General features: G+C 39.6%; 1 protein-coding gene across 2 annotated transcripts in view; it reads right to left on the bottom strand.

The window, feature by feature from the left end:
- The window catches only part of SPMIP2 (sperm microtubule inner protein 2), a 132,677-nt gene that overhangs the window by 50,764 nt on the left and 58,144 nt on the right, over positions 1-23,769 (bottom strand). For both annotated transcript variants that reach the window (XM_011752878.3, XM_071092885.1), the window contains exon 3: positions 15,920-15,978. In XM_011752878.3, the coding sequence (XP_011751180.2) occupies positions 15,920-15,978 (59 nt within the window). The remainder of the gene's footprint in view (positions 1-15,919; positions 15,979-23,769) is intronic.

The raw sequence follows: 23,769 nt of genomic DNA, 5'->3' as shown, positions 1-23,769 counted from the left end.
GACATCTTATTTCATGGTGAACCTCAGCCCCTCAGGGTCTCCTCTGCTTCTGCTGTATCTTCTTTCATGGCTCTTCTTTCTACAATCAGAGTTTGAATTTCCTGCAATTCTGCTCTTATTCCTGTGGTCTTTGCCCTTCTCCTTCACTCACACATTTTCAAATGCAACCAAAAAACGATGGCAGAAAAAGCTCTTCAGCAGTGTTTCCATCTAGCTTCATACATCTACCTCTGCTTGTCACAGGTGATCCCCCAGAAACCTGGAATCCACCTGAACTCATCATCTTCCCCATTAAGGGAGAAGCTTCTGTGCTGCATCTGAGTTGATCCGCTTCTACTTCTTCACTCAAACTAGAAAATTTGGAGTCGTCACTGCCTCCATCACCACTTTCATCCCTTCTGGTAAGCCCTGATAATTTTTCTCCTTAATAATTCTGGAATCTGTCCCTCCTCTCCACTTTGACTCCACTCCCCTAGGCCACCATCATGCTCCTGGGCTACCTGACACATTCCTGCCTGGTCATGCCCCGCTCACATCCATCTTCTATCCAAAACGTAAACCTGCTCTTGTCACTTTGGGTACTATGTAAAGGGTTGGGTAGACAAAATTTAAATTCCTTCCTGGCTTTCCTCCTCCTCTAAAGGTCAGAACTCAAGAACTAACTTGCCCCTGACTGTGTCACTGTCTTCATCGGTCTCTGCACTGTTCATGATTACCCTCTGGGATCTGGCAGCACACTATGACACTCATTTGCATCAGTCCACAATATTTCTCACTTCTGGACTTTTGTTACTGAGGTCTGCTCTTCTTGAACCACTCCCCTGCATCACTGCCCTTCCTTTCCCACCTAACTTCACTTTTCAGATTCCTCCACAGAGAGCCTCTGTGCCTTCCCTCCTCACCCGTGTTCTGGGTAATATGCGTAATACGCTGGCGTGGCTGCATCACTGCTCTGGCCATGTGTTTCAGAATTACCTATGTGTCCACTCTCCCGCTACATGAGGAGCAGTTTGATGGAAAAGACCATGCTGTAAAATTATTGATTTACTGACTGAATAAATGAATGGTCTGATTGAAAACTTTAACACAAAGTAGTCAGAAAAGGGCATTTCCTCTTCATTGAACACGGAAGAGACCATTTGGAATAAAGTGAGTTCCAAGAAAAAGACAAATACTGAACAACTACTCTCCTTCTGACTATTAATAATTTTAAAACACCCTTGCTGCAGGGACTCTTGATGGTTAGAGTCATCAATATCACATAGAGCCATGTGGCGCTTTCTCATGGCTCTATGTGAGGCAGATGAACCAGTTGGGAAACCACACCAGCCACAAACAATGACACTAATGAGAAGTTACATGCTGCAGGTAAGACATTCCCCACGACTGAAAGCTGAAATTTTACCAAATTCAAAATCTTCGAACTAGTTTGACTCCTACCAGGAAGATGGACATAAGACTTGTAACATAACTTGTCTGTTTTTTTTTTTTTTTCTGTAGTCTTCTGTTCAGTACATGAACTTTGCCTGGATCTAAATCTTAGCTCATCTGTTTACTTGTAATTTGCAGTCCGTGCTTTGATTTCATCACCATAAACCATTTTGTTAGGGCCAGAAGCTGTTCCCTCGGTAAACCTGGTCTCCTGAAAGAGCTACAGCTCTCTCCAAAATGCTGAGAAATTGCAGGTGACAGAAGAGTGAATTGATAGTGCCTCTTTCTCATACACTTTAGATGCATGTGAGATATTTGAGATGTATCTTTCATAATTTATGTGGAGAAGAATTTGCCATAAAAGGCCATATTCTGAAATGAACTGATTTTTCCCCCAACTTGGCATCAAGTAATAGATTAGTAAGTTCTCTTCTTAAAAATCACAGCACAGTATCTTGAGCTAGCTTTTCAAAAACAGTAGCTTTTCAAAGATCAGTGACATCTCGTCTGTTTGCTCTCAGTGTTCCATTCTGAGATGAAGAATAATTCATTTGATAAAGTTTGGCTCTGTGTCCCCACCCAAATCTCATCTCAAATTGTAATCCCCACAGTTCAGCTGAGGGACCTGGTGGGGGGTGATTGGATCATGGGGGCGGTTTCCCCCATGCTGTTCTTGTGATAGTGAGTTTTCATGAGATCTGATGGTTTAAAAGTTTCGCACTTCCCCCCACCCTTTCTGCCACCATGTAAGGTATGCCTTGCTTCTGCTTCTGACATGATTGTAAGTTTCCTGAGGCCTCCCCCAGCCATGCAGAACTGTGCATTGATTAAACCTCTTTCCTTTATAAATTACCCCATCTCAGATCATTCTTTATAGCCATGTGAACATGAACAAATACATCATTCATTTACCAAAGACTGACTGATGTGCATCCTGCATTTCTCCCTTGTGGCACCTACTATGATTGCAATTAAGTGATCAATCATGTTATTAGGCTGTTTCTGTCCTGTCTCCCCGATAGAAGGTAAAGAAAGTAGGAACTATGTCTGTCTTGTTCATTTCTGAATCCCAAGCCTACCAGTGCCTGGTACATAGTTGGCACTTGGCTATTTATTGAATGAATATATCAGCACCAACTATCTTGGTGGCTACAGTGGTAACAACTACAGGAGCTCTATACTGACCTGACTACGGCAGCAGCTTCCGGAGAACCCTGCTCCCCCACTGCCCAGCTGAAGGGGAGGTGAGGGAGGGAGGAAGGAATAGGCTTGGGAAAGGAAGTGGGAAGACAGTTTTTATAGAATAGACCTAAAGGACCAAAGTAAGAATGGGCACTAATTATCTCAAAAAATAAATCACAGAAATTTGCTACTTAATGCTTATGGAAATCCCTCCAATGTGCCAGGCACTGACAGTCTTAAAAACAGAAAACTGTCCAGATTTATGGATGTTTTGAGGAAAACAACGCCAAGAAAAAAAAAAGCATGCATTTATGTACCAACATGGTTTAAAATAGTGGCTGACATTAAGTCTGTGCTAGTTTAACAACTGGTTTTGGCAGTATTTCTTATGAAATAAAACAGGCAATTTTCTACACACCACCCAACTAATGCAAAATACAGGCAAACCTTACACCTTTCTGAATAAACAAAAAGCCCTGTTTATTCAGGTCAGCAAATATTTCTTTAGCACTGAAAGTCCTAGCTTTAGATTGCAATTTTTTTTTTCAACTTAGGAGCCCTAACTACTAACATTCCTGTTGACTATTGCTATTTCTCCCATAATAAGTTGATAGTGCCACTGAAATAATGAAGCAAATATATCTATTAAAATTCACAGTTAGCTAAAAATGATCAGTATAAAGATTCAGTAAGGAAATTTTATACTATATTGATGAGTTAACCCTTCAAAAGTAGAACAAAAAGTCCAAGAGATGGAAAAGACAAAAGGAATAAGAAAATAAGAGATTAAAATGTGTAATATCTAATAAAATATCCAGAAAGAGGTCAAAGAAAACAAGGAAATCAATTTTTTAATCATTATTTAAGTAAAAATAATTTTCATTTTTACCAAATAGAACTTTTACATGTACATAATAGAGTGCTTTTTCTCCATTTTAATGAAATAATTTAGATACATGTAGATAATACATGTAAATAACACGAAAATGCTTATTAAAAAGTTACTCCCCTTCTCGCCCTGCTCCCTGCTCCAATGTTTTCTTCCCCCAAAGCAACCACTTTTAGCCCATTTGGTTCTAATACTGTATTTAACCCAATACTTCTACTCGATAAAGCTCCTTCTGAATCCCCCACTTCGCTTTTTCCTATCTGAATTGAAAGTTCCCTAGGCTCCTGCACAGCCACATTCCTAGTCCTTTAACACTGTCTCAGGAATTCCCTTTGCCCGTCACCTTTGTTGGGTACCTTGGTTCCTGGATGGGACTCCTTTTTGTTTTACCTCCTTGTCCTGCTAGATAACATTCTTCAGCTGCCTCTTGGGGGGGGGGGGGGGAAGCTTGGAGGTACATTTTTTGAGTACATAAATGCCTGAACATTTCTTTTTTCCTACCTTCCTACTTGCTCATTGGCTGGGTATAAAATTCTAGGTTAAAAGTCATCTTCTATCAACTATGGAAGTCATTGCCACAGTGTCTTCTAAAGTCCAGCATTGTGTCAAGAAGTGTGATACCATATTGATCCCTGATCCTCTGTGAATATCCTAATTTTCCTCTTGAAGGCTTTAGAGTTGTCTTTTCATTCTGGTATTATGAGGTTTCACAATGACATGCCTGTATGTAATTTTGTTTTGTTTCAATTCACATTTGCTGAGACTTTTTTTTTTTTTTTTTAAGACAGAGTCTTGCTCTGTCACACAGGCTGGAGGGCAGTGGGATGTTTGGCTCACGGCAGCTTCGATCTCCCAAACTCAAGTGATCCTCCCACCTCAGCCTCTCAAGTAGCTGGGACTACAGTTATGTGCCACCATGCCCAGCTAATTTTTGTACTTTTTGTAGAGATGGATCTCACCATGTTTCCCAGGCTGGTGTTGAACTCCTGGGCTCAAGTAATTCAACTGCATGGCTTCCCAAAGTTCTAGAATTACAGGCAAGAGCCACCGTGCCCCACCATTAATGGAAACTTTCAATCTGGAAATTTATTATTCTCTTCTGATAAATTTTCTTGTATTATTTCCTTCTGTTTTCTCTTTTTTCTGAATCTTTTATTAGATATTATACATTTTAACTGATCTCTTATTTCTCTTCTTTTCCATCTTAGGCTTTTTGTTCTACTTTTGAAGGATTAACTTACCTATATAGTATACAATTTCTAGACCATACTGAATCTTTATCCTGATCATTTTTAGCTAATATGAATTTTAATACATTTGCTTCATTATTTCAGTGTACTATATTTGTTTAATACATAGTATTTATTAATAGACTGGCCTGCTTTGTTCAGGATAGTTTCCGTTTATCCTGTTGTCCTGGTGACTCATTGATTAGCTTCCTCTTTCACTTTCAAAAGTGTCCTGTCTTAGGTGATAAATTATATGGTCATACTATTTATTAAGCCCTTTGTATGTACCAAATGCTGTTCTAAGTCTGTATGTTTAACAACACTGTCTATACAACAGTCCAGTGAAGTAGATTCTGCATTTTACAGATTGGAAAACTGAGGCATAGTTTAAATAACTTGTCCAAGGTGTCATAGCTAAGAGGTGGTGAAGCTTGGACTTAAATTCAGGAAGTCTGTCTTCAAAGTCATTGTACTTAATTAGCATATAGATACTGCTTCATGACTGATTAGAATTCCCTATTTGCAGGATATTAAGTGATTTCTGACTTTTTATTCCTGCTCGCATATTGTTAGGCTTCCTTCCAGCAAAACCTTTGTACATCTCCTTTATTACTTACTTGGGAAGGATAAATTCCTAGTGAATTCCAATTTTCTTGATTCTCAATTCAGTGCTGTTTCAACTCAGTCATGCTGCATGCCTGTTGAATGTGGGTGCTAACTAATGAAGTCTAAGATGATGAGCAGACAGACCACAAGAATGCGGATCAGTTATATACGATCTAGCTTCTATTACAAAGCAAAAAAAAAAAGAAAAAAAAAAAACTAGGAGAGGCAATATTGAAAAGAGCTGTGTTTCTGTGACTTTCAAGCAAATGAAAAGCTGGGGGAGGTTGTAGTTAATTCTAGTCCTTTAAAATCCATGTCTCTCTGGTCTTCATGGCTGACAACCGCTTTGGCTGTCCTTACCTTGGGATTTGCAGCCTCTTGACCCCCAACCCCATCCACCAATAATGACAGTCCACAGGAACTTGCAGTGTTCCTTAAGATAAATCCATAAATCAGCAAGTAAGTGGCAAATTTATCAGGCACCCCCAGTTGGTGAACAGGCATCTTTGTGACATTAGATCAGAGGCATGTCATCATTTCTTTCTAGAATGGTGTTTGACTGTGATTCCATTGATTTAATCATCTCAAGTCTTTGATTTGCACATATTGAAAAATTCACTCATGGAGATAGCTAGAGGTTTCCCGAAAATGTTCCTTCTATGCCTGGCTTAAATTTCCTCTAAGGAAGTCCTCATCACTTGAACTCATTCAGCTTCTCAAACCTAAACCAGTCATTTGAGCTGCTAGGCATACAATATAGACCAGGACTTGTCTTTTATACACAATTCAGCAAATTATATCAAGTGCCCATTTATGCCAAGCACCATGTTCAATGCAAGGGAAAGGGAAAGCAAAACACTGCCTGCTGCACAATCTCAGGGGGAGACCCATCCGCAATGGAGTTGAGTCGGTCTGTCTTCAAAATGGAGACGGAGGCTGGGCATGGTGGTTCACACCTGTAATCCTAGCACTTTGGGAGACCGAGGCAGGTGGATAACCTGAGGTCAGGAGTTCGAGACTAGTCTGGCCAACATGGTGAAATCCCATCTCTACTAAAAACACAAAAATTAGCCGGGCGTGGTGGTGGGCACCTGTAATCGCAGCTACTGGGGAGGCTGAGGCAGGAGAATCGCTTGCACCCGGGAGGCGGAGGTTTCAGTGAGCCTCTATTGCACTCCAGCCTGGTAGACAGAGAGAGACTCCATCTCAAAAACTAGCAAAATGGAGACTGAACGGAGGGTCTGTGGGAATGTTAAAGGGCTCACAAAGGAGAAAACGTGTTCAAGCTTATGTTTTGGGGCTTCCAGCGAGCTGGAGATGTTTCCTACTGTGAGCAGCCACAGCACACTGCTTCCCATTCCACCGTATCCTGTCACGTTAAACTGCCAGTTTTAGATCCTGTTTTTATTTCTCCTGTTACAAGCTTCTTGATGGTAGGTGCCAGACTTTTATTTATCTTTGTTTCATAAATGCTTTGCTGTAGTGCCTACCACCTAGTATGTGAGTACTAAATGCAGTCACGCATCGCTTAACGGGACATGTCCTGAGAAATGTGCCGGTAGGCGATTTCGTCACTGTGTGCACATCATAGAGTGTACTTACACAAACCTGGATGGCATAGCCCACGACACACCTAGGCTATTTGGTATAACCTATTGCTCCTAAGCTACACACCTGTACAGCAGGTTACTGTGCTGAATACTGTAGACAATTGTAACACAGTGGTAAGTATTTGTATATCTAAACATATCCAAACATAGAAAAGGTAAACAATATAGTATTATAACCTTATGGGATCACCTTTGTATATGCAGCTCCTCATTAAGCAGTACACAGATTTAATTATCAAATGAAGAATGAATGTTAAATTCCCCTATTTCATGAATAAGTCAAAGAAATAGATGCGGGAGAGTGCTTTATGAGAAAGTTTAAAAGTTATTTCAAGTAGAACAAAGAGGACACGCACAAAAAAAAAAATGCATACAGAAAAGAATAGGAAATATTTGAGGAGTTAAACCTGCAGAGAATGTCAAATTAGTGGGAAACGGTGTCTGAGGAACCAAGTTCCCATGTGTGAGTTCCTATTGCAGTGAAATGCTTTCCCTAACTAGGTGACTAGCTGAAATATGTCAGGGATGGATGAAAGTTCAGATTGCTCAGTGATTTCAGAATCTTGAGTAGTTTTCCATAGATTCTCACTACAGATGTGGGGTGAAGAAAAAGGGGGAAAATCTTAGACTAGTCTTTCCAAAAGCACTTTGTCTAAATTCCTCTTTCTGACCTGTAAAATGGCAGGGAAATCCAGAATCTATTTACTTTGTACAGCAGACAACACACTATTTCTACTTTTTGGGTAATTTGGGATTGCTGGTTTGATATTTTAACTTTAAGGATTTGTATTTAGGTATTTCATGTTTGCTGATCCACTGTCTCTGAGGTAAGGAAAATTAACACACTGTGAAAGGAAGTAAAACTTACCAATAAATCAGTACTCCTTGCTTTTTATTTGAAAAGAACATGACTTGAAAAAAAGTTTATGAAATCATGAGTGGAAAGATGATATGGTTTGGCTGTGTCCCCACCCAAATCTCATCTTGAATTGTACTCCCATAATTCCCACATGTTGTGGGAGGGACCCAGTGGGAGATTATTTGAATCATGGAGGTGGTTTCCCCCATACTGTTCTTGTGGTAGTCAATAAGTCTCACAAGATATGGTTTTATCAGGGGTTTCCACTTCTGCATCTTTCTCATTCTCTGTTGCCACCACCATGTAAGACCACCTCCCCAGCCATGTGGAACTGTAAGTCCAATTAAGCCTCCTTTTCTTCCCAGTCTCAAGTATGTCTTTATAGCAGCATGAAAATGGACTAATACAGTAAATTGGTACCAGGAGTGGGGTGTTGCTGAAAAAATACCCAAAAATGTGGAAGCAACTTTGGAACTGGGTAACAGGCAGAGGTTGGAACAGTTTGGAGGCCTTAGAAGACAACAGGAAAATGTGAGAAAGTTTGGAACTTCCTAGAGACTTGAATGGCTTTGACCAGAAGCCTGATAGCAGTATGGACAATAAGGTCCAGGCTGAGATGGTCTCAGATGGAGATGAGGAACTTGTTGGGAACTGGAACAAAGATGACTCTTGTTAGGTTTCAGCAAAGAGACTAGTGACATTTTGCCCCTGCCCTAGAGATTTGTGGATCTTTGAACTTGAGATGATTTAGGGTATCTGGTGGAAGAAATTTCTAAGCAGCAAAGCATTCAAGATGTGACTTGGGTGCTGCTAAAAGTATTCAGTTTTATAAGGGAAACTGAGCATAAAAGTTCAGAAAATTTGCAGCCTGACAATGTGATAGAAAAGAAGAACCCATTTTCTGACAAGAAATTCAAGCTGGCAGTAGAAATTTGCATAAGTAACAAGGAACAGAATGTTAATCCCCAAAACAATGGAGAAAATGTCTCCAGGGCATATCAGAGGTCTTCATGACAGCCCCTCCCATCACAGGCCAGAGACTTAGGAGAAAGTCGTTTCATGGGCTGGGTCAAGGGTCCCTGTGCTGTGTGCAGCCTAGGGACTTGATGCCTTGTGTCCCAGCTGCTCCAGCCATGGATGAAAGGGGCCAACACAGAATTTGGGCCGTGGCTTCAGAAGGTGCAAGCCCCAAGCCTTGGCAGCTTCCACGTGGTGTTGAGCCTGTGAGTACACGTAAGTCAAGAATGTGTACTTCCGCCTAGGTTTCAGAAGATGCATGGAAACTCCTGGATGCTCAGGCAGTTTTCTGCAGGGCTGGGGTGCCTCCTGGAAAAACTATTAGGAAAGTGTGAAATGGAAATGTGGGGCCAGAGCCCCTACAGAGTCCCTACTGGGGCACTGCCTAGTGGAGCTGTGAGGAGAGGGCCATTGTCCTCCAGACCCCAGAATGGTAAATCCACTGACAGCTTGCACCACTTGCCTGGAAAAGCCACACTCAATGCCAGCCTGTGAAAGCAGTTGAGAGGAAGACTGTACCCTGCAAAGCCACAGGGATGGAGCTACCCAAGACCATGGGAACCCACCTCTTACATCAGTGTGACCTGGATGTAAGACCTGGAGTCGAAGGAGATCATTTTGGAGCTTTATAATTTGACTGCTCCACTGGATTTTGGACTTGTTTGGGCCCTGTAACCTCTTTGTTTTGACCAATTTCTCCCATTTGAACAGCTAGCTGTATTTACAATACCTGTACTCACATTGTGTCGAGGAAGTAACTAGCTTGCTTTAGATTTTACAGGCTCATAGTCAGAAGGGACTTGCCTTGTCTCAGATGAAACTTTGGACTATGGACTTTTGGGTTAATGCTGAAATGAGTTAAGACTTTGGGGACTGTTAAGAAGGCATGATTGGTTTTGAAATGTGAGGATATGATATTTGGAGGGGCCAGGGGCAGAATGATATGGTTTGGCTCCATGTCCCCACCCAAATTTCATCTTGAAGTGTACACCCATAATTCCCATGTGTTGTGGGTGGGGCCTGGTGGGAGATCATTTGAATCACAGGGGGCAGTTTCCCCCATACTGTTCTCGTGGTAGTGAATAAGTCTCACAAGATCTGATGGTTTTATCGGGGGTTTCCACTTTTTCATCTTCCTCATTTTCTCTTGCTGGTACCATGTAAGAAGTACCATCTCCTCCCACCATGATTCTCAGGCCTCCCCAGTCATGTGGAACTGTAAGTCCAATTAAACCTCTTCTTCTTCCCAGGCTCAAGTATGTCTTTATCAGCAGTGTGAAAACAGACTAATACAAAGGAACTACAAGAACACTGTCCCTTTCCAAACTTGTTTGCCTTTAAATCAATGTAGCCTTAGAGAAACCCACTGACTTTGAGACCAATCTCATGGCCAGCAGTTTAATAACACAATAATTACAACTACCAAAATAAGAAGTTGTATTCCAAAGAGCTAAAGAAGTCCTATCTCTGAAAATAGTTTTTCTCAAGTTGAATGACTTAGAAACATCTAGAAAAAAAGATTATCACACAAGAAAGTTTGCTCTCATTAGAAAAGAAAAACAGAGGCATTTCTGAAGTTAGCCTTCATATTATTTATTAAAGGCCTAGAAGATAGGGTGGGCTCTTCAGTAATGGTGAGTAGCTCCTGCAGAATCCACTCACCTCTTAGAGAAAAAACAAAAGTCCTGCAAATTTGTCATTTACCAATACATTCTCTTATGACCTCTCTTAATTGGACTATAAACATTCCTCTATTTCCTCCCTATGCTTTTTATTCTGCTTGTTGAAATTAGAAATACTGTAGGTATATATAGGGAAATCCCCAATTGCAAACAGAAGGGATCGTATGAAAACAAATGAATCATCAGGTCACATATCTAGAGAAACTTGGGATATTTAAAACAAGAGTACATTTCCTTTAATTTAAAAAAAATCAAAATAAAGATTTAAAACACACACACACACAGACACACGCACACAACAAAAACGAGTTAACCTACACCCAATAACTGCACTGTCTCTTCATCAGTGAACCTTGTGCTGAAATCGTTTGTCACATCTATCTGCCTTGAAAATTCTGTGAGCAACCTAAGCGTAAGGGCTCTTCGAACAAATTTTTAAATTCTGAGCACTTAGCACATAGCAAGTCATCATTTCATATTTGCTAACCTACATCTTTATCAGTCTTTAAGATACAATTAATTGTATAACACAACTTTTTTTTTTTTTTTTTTTTTTTGAGACAGAGTCTTACTCTGTCACCCAGGCTGGAGTGCAGTTCCATGATCTCAGCTCACTGCAGCCTCCACCTCTTGGGTTCAAGTGATTCTCCTGCCTCAGTCTCCCAAGTACCTGGGATTGCAGTCACGCACAAACATGCCTGGCTAATTTTTGTGTGTTTTTAGTAGAGATGGGATTTCACTACTTTGGCCAGGCTAGTCTCAAACTCCTGACTTCAGGTGATCTGCCTGCCTTGGCCTCCCAAAATGCTGGGATTACAGGTGTGAGCCACCATGCCCGGCCTGAGCCACTGCGTGCGGCCATTAATTTAATACAGTTTTACACGGGAGGCCAAAAAAAGGGACTACATTTGACCACTGCATTTACAAAAAACTATTATAAAACTCATCCTGACTTCAAGAATATTAAAATGTAAAAAATATGCCTTCGAACAGAGGAAATCCTGTAATTGTGCTCTAACTGAATTTCTCATGTCATAAACAGAGTGGACTATCGCCTGCATTATGTCAATAGACAAACATTCCTCAGCACGAGTTACACTGACTCAAAGCATCCTACTTTTCCTACACTGCTTTTTCTGAGGCCACTGATCACCTCTAAACATTTGTCTGCCGTGTTTTCCTTGATTTCTCTGTTTCTTTGCATTAAACTCTTCCTTTCAAAATTCTTCACCGGCTGCTATAACCTTCTATAGGAATTGACCTCTAAGGCTCCTTTTCTTCTTCGGTGGCTCCCATTTATCTTGCCCTCAGTGTGGGCATCCCACAAGGCTCAATTCCCTTCATTTCTCAGTTGTCACTAGTGGTTCTCAGCCCTGGCAACACATCACAATCGTTTGTAGAGCTCTTTTAAAATGTCCAAGCTCAAGCTGGGCGTGGTGGCTCACACCTGTAATCCCAGCACTTTGGGAGGCCAAGCAGGTGGATCACCTGAAGTCAGGAGTTTGAGGAACCAGCCTGGCCAATATGGTGAAACCCTATCTCTACTGAAAATACAATAATTAGGTGGGCATGATGGTGTAGGCCTATAGTCCCAGTTATTTGGGAGGTTGAGGCAGGAGAATGGCTTGAACCTGGGAGGCAGAGGCTGCAGTGAGAGGAGATTGCGCCATTGCACTCCAGCCTGGACAACAGAGCAAAACTCTGTCTCAAAAAGATAAATAAATAAAATGTCCAAGTCCAGATCCCAACCCAGATCAACAGGATATGAGCTCTGTGCCCCTGGTCATGTGACATCATCTCTGACAATTTCTTCACCTGTAAAATTAAGATAATGTTAAATCTGCTTCATCAGATTGCTGTACACACATGCTTTACTTCCCATCATTATAACGAACATGGTCTCCTCTTTTCTCCATTTACTTAAAGCCCACCTTTCTTTAAAAGCTCAACTGAACTTTCCCCTCCTGGCCCCAGATCTCCATAATCACATTTGTTTTGGCTTGTTTGCAAAGCCCACTGAAAACTCAAGATGGGCCTGTAAAAATGAAATCGTCTCCTGGTTGATCTTTCTTATTTATTTATTTATTTATTCTTGAGATGGAGTCTCGCTCTGTTGCCCAGGCTGGAGTACAGTGGTGTGATCTCGGTTCACCGCAACCTCCACCTCCCGGGTTCAAGTGATTCTCCTGCCTCAGCTTCCCCAGTAGGTGGGATTACAGGTGCAAGCCACCAAGCCTGGCCCTGGCTGATCTTTCTATAGCTGTTCTTATCACCTTCCAATCCCTTCTCCATTCTCCATGTAACATTCCAACATTCCAGAATGATCTTAACAATTAGGATCAGTTTGCTTTCTATTTTAAATCTTCTAATGAATTTTCTTTGTTCTTGTATTTATTAAAATCCAAATTCTCTAACCCAGATCGCAAGGTTCTACAAAATCTGATCCTCATCTCACCACTCTCCCTATTGCTTTCAATACAGTCTGGCAGCACAGGTTGTAATTTGATTACTCTTTCCCACCTCAGGGCCTGGCTCACGCTGTTCTCTCTGCCGGGAATGATCTTGTACTCACCTACCTTTTTGAGACACAGTTTCTCTGTTGCCCAGGCTGGGGTACAGTGACACCATCTCAGCTCACTGCAACCTCCGCCTCCCGGGTTCAAGTGATTCTCTTGCCTCAGCCTCCCGAGTAGCTGGGATTACAGGTGCCCACCACTACGCCTGGCTAATTTTTGTACTATTAGTACAGACAGGGCTTCACCATGTTGCCAGGCTGGTCTTGAACTCCTGACCTCAAGCAATCACCCGCCTTGGCCTCCCAAAGTTCTGGGATTACAGGCGTGAGCCACCGCGCCCAGCCTCACCTATCTTTTCAACATCAGCTTAATAATCACTTCCCTCAGTAAACACTTATCTGACCCTCAGTCCAGGTAGGTGCCCTGGGAAAACTTTCTCTTTACATCCTATAAATATTCTTTTATAATGAACTATTTTATCAGAAACTGGATGGATTTGGGTCAGATATTAACTTTTTCTCAATATACCTCTATATTGTTTGATTTGTTGCCATAAGCATGGATTATATTGGTAATTTAAAACATTTGCTTTTAAGTTTGAGAAACAGTATGGTTTGTTATTTATTTTATATTTTTGGAGAAGGGGCTCTGTTGCCAAGGCTGGAGTGTACTGGCATGATCAAGGCTCACTGCAGCCTCGACCTCCTGGGCTCAAGTGTACCTCCCACCTCAGCCTCCTCAGTAGCTGGGACCACATGTGCGCACCACCACTCCTGGCTAATTTTTTAAATTTCTCTTGTAGAGATGGGGATTCTGTGTTGCCCAGGCTGGTCTTAAACTCCTGGGCTCAAGCCATCCTCCCACTTCAGGCTCCTGAATAGCTGAGACAGGCACAGCCACCATGTCCAGTTAGTTTTTTTTTTATTATTTGTAGAGATGGAATTTCATCATGTTGCAAAGGCTAGACTCAAACTCCTGTCCTCAATCGATCCTCCTGCCTCACTGGGCCTCCCTAAGTGCTAGGATTACAGGCATGAGCCACTGTGTCCAGCCAATACATTATTTTTAAAAAGCCATGTTGTTGCTTCAATGTCTGTCTCCTTCCCTAGAATACAAGTTCCAAGAAGGGCATATATTGAGGCTGGCTGGTTCACCATGATGGCCACAGAATCTAACAGTGCTTTGAACCCAGAAGATGCTGAACATATTGAGTGAATGCTGTTGACTGAAAAGAACAAAACATGAAAACTGGTTGGGAGACTCAGCACTAACCTTTACCCAGGAAAAAGATGGCTCTCAGGCCACCTTAGAGAATGCAAAGGGGCAGGGCACACCCGAGCCTGTCTGAGTCAGGGCCCTATTCAAAAGTATCCTGCTAGCAAGGGCTTTGAAACAGGGTAGGTGCTTATAGTCTCACAAAGGAAGCAGTATTCAGGTTATTGGTATCTGACTAGTTAAATAGGACCCAAGTCAGGAATTATAGATGAGTCCAGGGGGTTGTCAATACAGTTAATTAAAAAAAAATTCTGGCTATAATTTTCTAGTTATTATCTTCATTATTAATTTAGCTTTCAGTATTTGCAAAGTAATTTTGTTATTTTTCTTCATGTATACGCCCAATTTCCTAGTTGAATCTGCAATCTCCTAAATACAAGGTCTCTTTCATAACTATTCTACATCCTCATGACTCAGTTCAACCCACAGCATATTCCCTAAAAATGAATATAGCCAACATTCTTTCATTCAAAGAACATGCTCAGGGCTTTGATGTTTCTCAGATACCCTCCAACAAGTTTTTAATGTTTAAATAAATGCAGCACATTTTCATGCTTTTATCACCAATGCTTGAAGTTTCATTGGTCTTTAATGTTTTTCTTTGCTTGGAAATATTTGATAAGGTAATTGCAGTGGATGTCTGCAATGCTATCTAAACAAATGAAGTAGAATATTTTAATGAGAATATGTGTTATTCATGCTTTAAAGTATACCTGTGTCTTTGTGGCTTTAAATATGGTACCTGCTTAATAAGTTATAGGAATTGCCCACTAAGGTACTTTTTTGTTCTGAAATAACTAATAGGCTTTTGACATGGGGTTTGAAATCTTTTCTCTATTTGATGCAGTTTATGTTGGTATTGTATAGCCACCTCAGGGCTAATAAAATCCAGTGATTTTGCATATGCTAATAGCTAAATCCTTCAACAATTAAAAGTGAAGTAAAATAAGCCCCAGAAATCCTCACCTCCAAAAAGCTATAACAAAGACAATATTCAATCTGCAGTCTTGTGAGAGCAATGCTGATTGATCTTTTCCCTCTTAGGAATCTGAATCGTATGTTATACCTACATGACAAGTCAGCTTTTGCTTGTTTCCTGTAATTTAACATGCCGTGAGCTACCCATGTTTCATTTGGGTCAGAAGCTGCCATAAGATAATGTGAATTGAAGCCATTATGTGACTTTAGTAAGATTATGGTTATTAACCAAGATTACCCATTATGATGGTTTCCAGGCCAACAGCATGAAATGAGTTTTTTATCTGAAAAAAAATTAATATTGTTGTTTCTTCCACAGAGATATTTATAAAGTTAAAGCTAATCTACTAATCCAGTTGCCATTCTTAATAGCTTCTGACTGGCTTCTCTTTTTCCTTACTATATTCTAACAGTTTTTCGTTCTAACTCTGCTTACTTTTTTCCTTTCCTCCCCTTAATTAAAATTTAGCAGATAGTTAAGATTTACTGTTTTTATTAGAAATAAAAATTCACAAATTTACAAAAAACATATATGAAATAAAAAGAAAGTGGTAATATACTTACAAGTTTTTAAAAAATGAATCCTGTTACCAGTTTAGGAAAGAAACACACTAATTAATCAAAAATATATTCCTATTTGCTTACCATGGGTTTTGATATCTGTGGGTTATTGAATCAAGAGAAGCTTGACTTAGTTCTTCATACTGTAAAAGGAAGAAAATTAATGTACCATAATTCCAGAGTAAATAGGTGGCAGGTCTAAGTATCCATATTTCTAGTCAAAAAGGAAGTCAGGTTGGGAAATGAAATAGGAAATGTTAAATTCAGTTAAAAGAAGATCAGAGAAGAAGACAATCTTTTGATTCCTGAACAGAGAGGAAAAAAGTACAAGAAGTAAAATAAACAAGACCCTGTGTGCTTTACTTTCCCTTTTTGAAAGGAAGGGTGTTGGGTAGCAAGAAGAGTGTGATGCGTAATCACTAAGCTGCTTTCCATCTTTATGATTCTATATCTAAATAAGCGAACATTCTAAACTACTGTTGTCATTAGACTCAAACAGGTTACCTCTTTTCACTTTGCTTTCTCCTTACAGAATCAAAAAAATGTGGTCGCAATAACGTACAAAAGAGCTGGATTATAGACAGACTGTGGTAAAGTGTAGATTTGAAAACTCCTTTCACAAGGGATAATTCAGAGTATTGATAATGTATTTGGTGGCTTAGAGGGGTTCTTAGATTAAAAAGTAATTCCCACCCCCTCCCATGTGCATGGAAATGATCTGTTATTACTGAATGAAAGACTGCTATATACTGACTCCTCTTCTCCAGGAACTGTCAGATGGATGGCACATCTTGTAAATAAGTATGGGGAGTAAAAGTGTCAAATTTATATTGAAAAGCATCTTGGTCTATAATCATTTCTCAGGTTTCTATACTAGGATTGAGAAACCATGACATGAATTATCAAAAAGTATTTCACTTCAGTTGTGGATGCATTTTTTACTTACATTAGTATGGGATGCAATATTCATAACATCTCAAAAAGTGGCAAAATCCTATTATAAAAATGTCAGCATTAAAGGAATGACGTTACTTGGTACTTTTTAAATTCTCTTCTCTCCTCTTCCTTTTCCCTCAAGCTTCAGTTTAGAATAACTTTCCTTATTGACTACCACAGAGTTTTTTGTGCTTGAGAAGGCAAATTCATTTATTTGTGTCATCTTCTCAGGGATAAAGACCTGAAACCTTAATCTCTTCAATGTTCACACATCAGTTGAATAAATAAAGGAAGGCACAAGATAAACAAGGTCACTATTCCACAGAAACTTTGAAAATAATCTGCACATAATGGAAAGATCATGGGACAGTTTTTTTCTCAATTGATTCCTGACAGGATTCCCTGAAAATTGACCTTATCCGTTGACTTATAAGTAATTTTATTATCAGCTTCTGGACAAATTTTGCAGGACTTGGATGATCTTTAGTTTTATGCTATTCTTATCTTTAATAACCCAAAATTGCATCTTCTTAATTGGGGAAGACCTTTCTCAGAAACAAAATAACACATCTTTTTTTCCATTCCTCCTATAGATATCAGTCCCTATAAACAATCTGTTATCTAAAATAAGCTGGTTCTTCTCTATCTTAATTTATTAATGAAATGCATCATGATTTATTTGGACATCTATGCTTGCTGTAGTGTTAAACCTAATAAAATTCAGACTCAGATAAATCATTTTTTTTTTTTACTGGCAAATCATTCCTAAGAGTAAAGATTAGTTTCAAAACTAATTCAATATCTTCATAGAAATGGATAACAATTAGTATATTTTCTATCTTAAATCAGTGAGAACCTTTTACACTTATTTTAAATGTTTTTAACAAAAATAATTACAACTCCAATTTGGATATTTCCTACAGAACAATCTTCAAATAAGTCTACGTATTAACAAAAGGGAAATACCTGCTAACTACATTCACATACCATGAGTTATGCAATTTCTAAAATGAGTAAAAACTGTTAAATTTGAGTTAAATTAATTGTAGACATTTGGGGCACATTCTAGTTAAAAATTTAAATCGTTGCTTAAGACTTTTGCTTTTAATCTCTAAACTCTAGTCTAGTCCTGATACATTTAGGAAGTCTTTTGGGGACTGTTCCTGAGGAATCCTCTTGCTTTGCTGCCATCATCCAAGATGCTTTTCTTAGTATATCCAATTTTTACTTTTCTTACTAGAAAGAACAATTTTCCATCTCTATAACTATGAGGTCTTTCTCACCCGTAGGACGAATACAATGGCAATGTAGTTCGAGAATGCATAGACACTAAGGGTTTTCTTCTGTAGCCTCCTCCTTGGTAACATAGAGCTCTTAGTACCAAACATTTGAGTGGAAAATTCCCTACAGCTATCTTTTCTTATGCTAATGTATTTTTTCCTTCATTTGCCTCAATTTGCAAAATATTACTGTTAACCTCTTAGGTGTCTTTCTTCCCACAGTCTGTGAGAAACATTTCCATGGTTGCAGCAGGGTCACCAAATTGCATAATGTTGCCTATTCTAGACTGGAACTATTACAGGGAGGAAGGGGACATAAAGACCTCTGCATGAATGGAGCATTTGAAATATTCATTTTACATTCAGAGCATGAGTAGAAACAAAACAATTCTTTCTGAAAAATGTTGGTGTTTAAGGCATGGATTCTGTGATGCATTTCTCTTGTTAAAGGAAAAAAAAAATGTTCAATGCAGAGACCCATACATACTTCATTTTATGCCACATTATAGATGGCCTAGAGTACCAACATTAATGATATCCTGGTCTCTCTTAACTGTAGTTTTTAAATAATCTGAATTAATTCATCAACTTTCAGCAACAGACTAAACATTGGGTTCTGTGAGTTTGTTCACTGTGACCCCAGTTATCTCTGCTTTCTGGGGAGTATCCAAATAATGAGCAACATAGTCTCTCATGTTTCTAGTGTGCTTATAACACTATAATTTAAAAATCCATGCAGGCAGGAAAATATACTATATAGAGACATTAATATTAAATCCCATTTGTTGAGTATGCTAAGTGCTTTACACATGTCTCAATCCATTTAATAGTACTCTAAGGTATTAGTGTTATCCTGTGGATAGGTAGATTTTTTATTTATTTATTTTTGGAGACAGGGTCTCACTCTGTCACCCAGGCTAGAGTGCAGTGGCACAACCTCGGCTCACTGCAGCCTCTGCCTCCTAAGTTCAAGCAATCCTCCCACCTCAGCCTCCTCAGTAACTGCGACCACAGGTGCCCACCACCATGCCCAGCTAGTAGTGAGAGGGTCTTGCCATGTTGCCCAGGCTGGTCTCAAATTCCTGAGCTCAAGCTATCCACCTGCCTTAGCCTCCCAAAGTGCTGGGATTACAGGTGTGAGTTACTGTTCCCAGCCAGTAGGCAGAATTCTAAAAAAGCACCCAAGATTCTCACCCCCGGTATACACACGTTCTCTCAGGTATTCAACTCAGAATTCAGGTATTCTCTCAGAATACAAATCTAGGTGCTACTGTGAAGGATTTTGCAGATGTAATTAAAGTCCCAAATCAGCTGACTTGAAAAAAGGGAGATTATTCTCAGTGGGCCTAAGCTAATCAGGAGAGCTCTTAAAAAGACCTAGGCTCTTCTTGGCAAAGGGGATTTGAAGCATGAGAGGGATTTGACAGGAGGGAGACTCTCCACAGCTGGCTTTAAAGATGTGGAGGGGTCAGCTGGTTGCAGTGGCTCACGCCTGTAATCCCAGTACTTTGGGAGGCCAAGGCGGGCAGATCACGAGGTCATGAGATTGAGACCATCCTGGCTGACATGGTGAAACCCCAGCTCTACTGAAAATATAAAAAATTAGCCGGGCATGGTGGCAGGCACCTGTAGTCCCAGCTACTTGGGAGGCTGAGGCAGGAGAATGGCTGAACCCAGGAGGTGGAGCTTGCGGTGAGCCGAGATTGCGCCACTGCACTCCAGCCTGGGCAACAGAGCAAGACTCCATCTCAAAAAAAAAAAAAAAAAAAGATGTGGAGGGGTCATGGAGTGAGGTGCCTGGGTGGCCTCTGAATGTTGAGAATGGCCCCTGGCTGACAATCAGCAAAGAAACAGAAGTACAACTTCAGCTCTACAACCACGAGGAACTGAAATCTTCCATAACCATATGAACTTGGAAGAGAGCTCCAGCCTCAGATGACTTCACAGCCATAGTTAACACCTTCATCTTTGGGAGATCTGAGTGGAGAGCCCAGTCATGCCATCCCTGGATTTCTGACCTACAGAACTGTGAGCCAATAAATGAGTATTGATTTAAGCTGCTAAATTTGTGGTAATTTGTTATGCAACAGAAAACCAATATATTCCCATTTCATAGGTGGGAAAACTGAGGCATTATAAAAACTGGCATTTGGACTAGCATGGAAGGGTAGAAAAGGGAGAATATAAAAAATTCTTCAACTGGCTATTTTAGCTTGAAAGCCACATTTGATTTTCTTTACAGTCATATTAGTCCATTTTCACACTGCTATGAAAATACTCCCTGAGACTGAGTAATTTGTAAAGGAAAGAAGTTTAATTGATCCTCAGTTCCACCTGGCTGGGGAGGCCTCAGGAAACTTACAATCATGGTGGAAAAGGAAGCAGGCATGTCTTACATGGTGGCAGGCAAGAGAGAGGGAAGAGGGAAGCCCCTCATCAAACCATCAGATCTCGTGAGAACTCACCATCAGGAGAACATCATGGGAGAAACCACCCCCACAATCCAATTTTCTCCCACCAGGTCCTTTCCTCGACTGATGGGGATTATAGGGAATTACAATTCTAGATGAGATTTGGATGGGGACACAAAGCCAAAGCCTATCAGGCCACAAACATAGATTTGCCCTGAGAAGCAAAATGAATGCTAATTGCCTCACTAATTCTTAGAGAAAAGGCATATTTTTCAATGCTGTTGGTGGAAACAAAAAATAAAATAAAACAACAACAACAAAGGTAAATTTTGTTATTTTCTCCCAGTATCCCTCCAAGGAGATAAATATTTTCCTTATTTCATTCTATAATTCAAAATACACCAGGATTTTTTTTTAAAGACTAGAATTAATCTTCTCAGGAATTGTTATGATTTGTAATGAATGACCAGCCATTCTGATATCAGCCCTTTACCTAGAGCTGGCTGATGATTCCTAGCAGGTTCTGAAGTCTGAGTGGACTATTCAAGCAACAGAAAGCTATACAAGTGCTTCCAAATCACTATGTGTGCTCAGTGCAGAGTTTCTGAAATACCATCAAGGGCCTATTTTGCAACTGTACTCACCCTTGGAGTTTTCTAATGTGCTTGCCACTGTTGTTAATTCTAAGGTCAGAAAGTATGCTCCCAAGTTAATTGTCCAATTAGCTCTACAACCATAGGTTGTAAAACAAGCATTGTGAACATGAGATTTGATATGAAGGAGACTGTGCCCAGTTTCCTTAAGTTTCCATTTTAAAAAAAAGGTAGATAGTTTTGAACGATTTTATTGAATAAGCTGGGAGTGGACTAATTGCCAACCTAATACACACTTAAAAATTCATTACTCTTTATCTGCAACTTGGTCTCTCAACAAAGACACTGCATGAGAATAGAATAGATTCCAGTCTCCATTTCTCATCATTTACTGATAATCATTTACCCCATGATAAGCACTAGAAGATGGTGGGTCGGGGCTGGGATTGATGTTGTCAATACAAAGACACATACAACAGATCTCAGACCTCAAATTGCTTAAAGCCATTGGAATGTGGCTAGGACTGTGTAGTACAATTACTGACAATAATCGCACTAAACTTCCACAAAGAAACTTTCCTATGAATTCTTCCCAAGTGGGTGGTCATAGTGGATTCCTATAGCATATATTTTCAGTGCCATTTCTTCATGCCCAAACACAGAGCTGAGACCATGTAGTGGGGGGCCCCCTATATTTAATGAACTATTCCTAAATTTCCCCAATTAAAGTTCCTTGGTTTCCCAGATTTAATCCTGGGAAAAGAAATCTCCACATTTCTGGTATCATTTGCTATGCATGCTATGCATTTTTGTCAACATAGCTGAGATACCCTGGGAGTGTTGTATATGAATAATAGGGAAAACTACAGTCATAAATTTACAATGATTTAAGAATTTCCTCCAGTGATCTTAAAAAGACAGGATTAATGCCCGATTTAGAAAACAGATGTCCTGGTATTTGATCCACCTGTGCTTGGGATATTGGCTCACACACAAGTTTCAGAATTCTTTGACAATATACTTAACAGCCTAGCTATGGAGTCACACCACACTTTTACTAGCACCTATTCTAAGTTATAGCATCTTTTCTTAGCTTTGTATGTCACTATCATCAAATAACATTTGTTGAAAAATCTAAGACATATGCTTAATTACTAACTTTAAGGAGCTTAATTTTTTTAAAGGTGATATTTACATTTAGACACATACTCCAGATATTGTGTCAAGCCTTAACAAGAATTCGTAACTACCACAATGTATTTTTAGCCTGCCTAAATTAAGGGATAAAATTATCTACAAAGCTTTACATTACTTTGAGTTCTTTTTATTTCCCTTTTTCCCCTAAATGTTCACATCCTAACAAATGATGTGACAATTAGGACTTTTGTTTTCCAATTTGCCAAGAATTTTCTAGAAAGTCACCTCTAAAAGAGAGAGGAAGCCCTGTGTTTAGTTGAGAGGCCAGGTAATTGGGGCTGGGATGCCCACGGGAATGTGGCAGCATCGCTGGCTACCAACAGACAGGCTTCCCATTGCAAACTCATTCCTCTTTGTGGAACTGCTTTGAACACAGTACAGAGAGTACACATCAGTGATACACGCCTCCCTTGATGTTTCCATGGTCTGTTAGGAAAAGGAAGCATCAAACATAAAATTTATTTTCTGGAAATTTAGATATAAGTAAAATTTTATAAGGAAATTGTTTCCTTCAATGTATTTGAGAATCCTATAAAGCAAAGCTTCGTAAAATGGAGAAAATGTAACATCTGCATATAAGGAGGTTAATATATTATTTTCAAGAAAAAGGAGGGTGAAAGAAAAATGTTTCTTCCGCTTCACAGATGGTCAGCATGTGGTACTCTCTCACTAAAGCCTTCTGGTGGTATCATAAGACATCTTACTTTATACAGCCCTTAAGGATGAAAGGTGCTAATGTAATTATTTTTATGTTAAACCACAAACTGTTAGGATGCAAATAACTAGAAAGTAAAAAGTGAGAACTAAACACACACTCATCTGGAAAGAACAGCAAAAAAAAAAAAAAAAAAAAAAAAAAAAAAGAACCTCCAAAGACACGCCTAATTTTAGAAAAGCTATTTTCTATTTTGCGTTTATAACTTAGTTGAAAATGGAAGCTTTATTATGTTTCTAAAATTGTCTCTACTAACAACATCTGGAGATTAGGAATTTTAATGAGACTCAAAACTGGTGGCTCTTTTTATGATTGCTCTAGATGAACCCCAAGGTAAATGAGAATTTGGCGATAAAAATGCAGAAATTCTGAAATATGTATTTTGGTGGTCTACAGACTTATCAACTCCATGCTGGCAATACATTTTCCCCAGATGAATCTGAAAACACTGGAGGACACTGTTGTGTAGGAGCTTGGAAGACTGCATGGAGTTAGTGCAAGGAAAGAGGGTTTGGCCTGGTGAGAACTCACTCTCTTGGTTTTCCCCCGTAATGCCAATGATTGTATTTGATATGTTTTGAAAGGCAATAAAGTGCTGACAAAATACAAATTCAAAACAACTACTATCAATGTAGTCTTATGTCAAATATGTGGGTGGTATCATCTCTACTTTTTATTATTTTATTTATTTATTTATTTTTGAGAAGGTCTCAAAATTCCAGCCTGGGCAACAGGCTGGAATGCAGTGGTGCAATCTTGGCTCACTGCAACCTCCACTTCCCAGGTTCAAGCGATTCTCCTG

Source organism: Macaca nemestrina, chromosome 3 (genome assembly GCF_043159975.1).
Source record: "Macaca nemestrina isolate mMacNem1 chromosome 3, mMacNem.hap1, whole genome shotgun sequence".
In the NCBI taxonomy this organism is placed as follows: Eukaryota; Metazoa; Chordata; class Mammalia; order Primates; family Cercopithecidae; genus Macaca; species Macaca nemestrina.
This window is presented reverse-complemented; position numbering and strand designations above follow the sequence as displayed.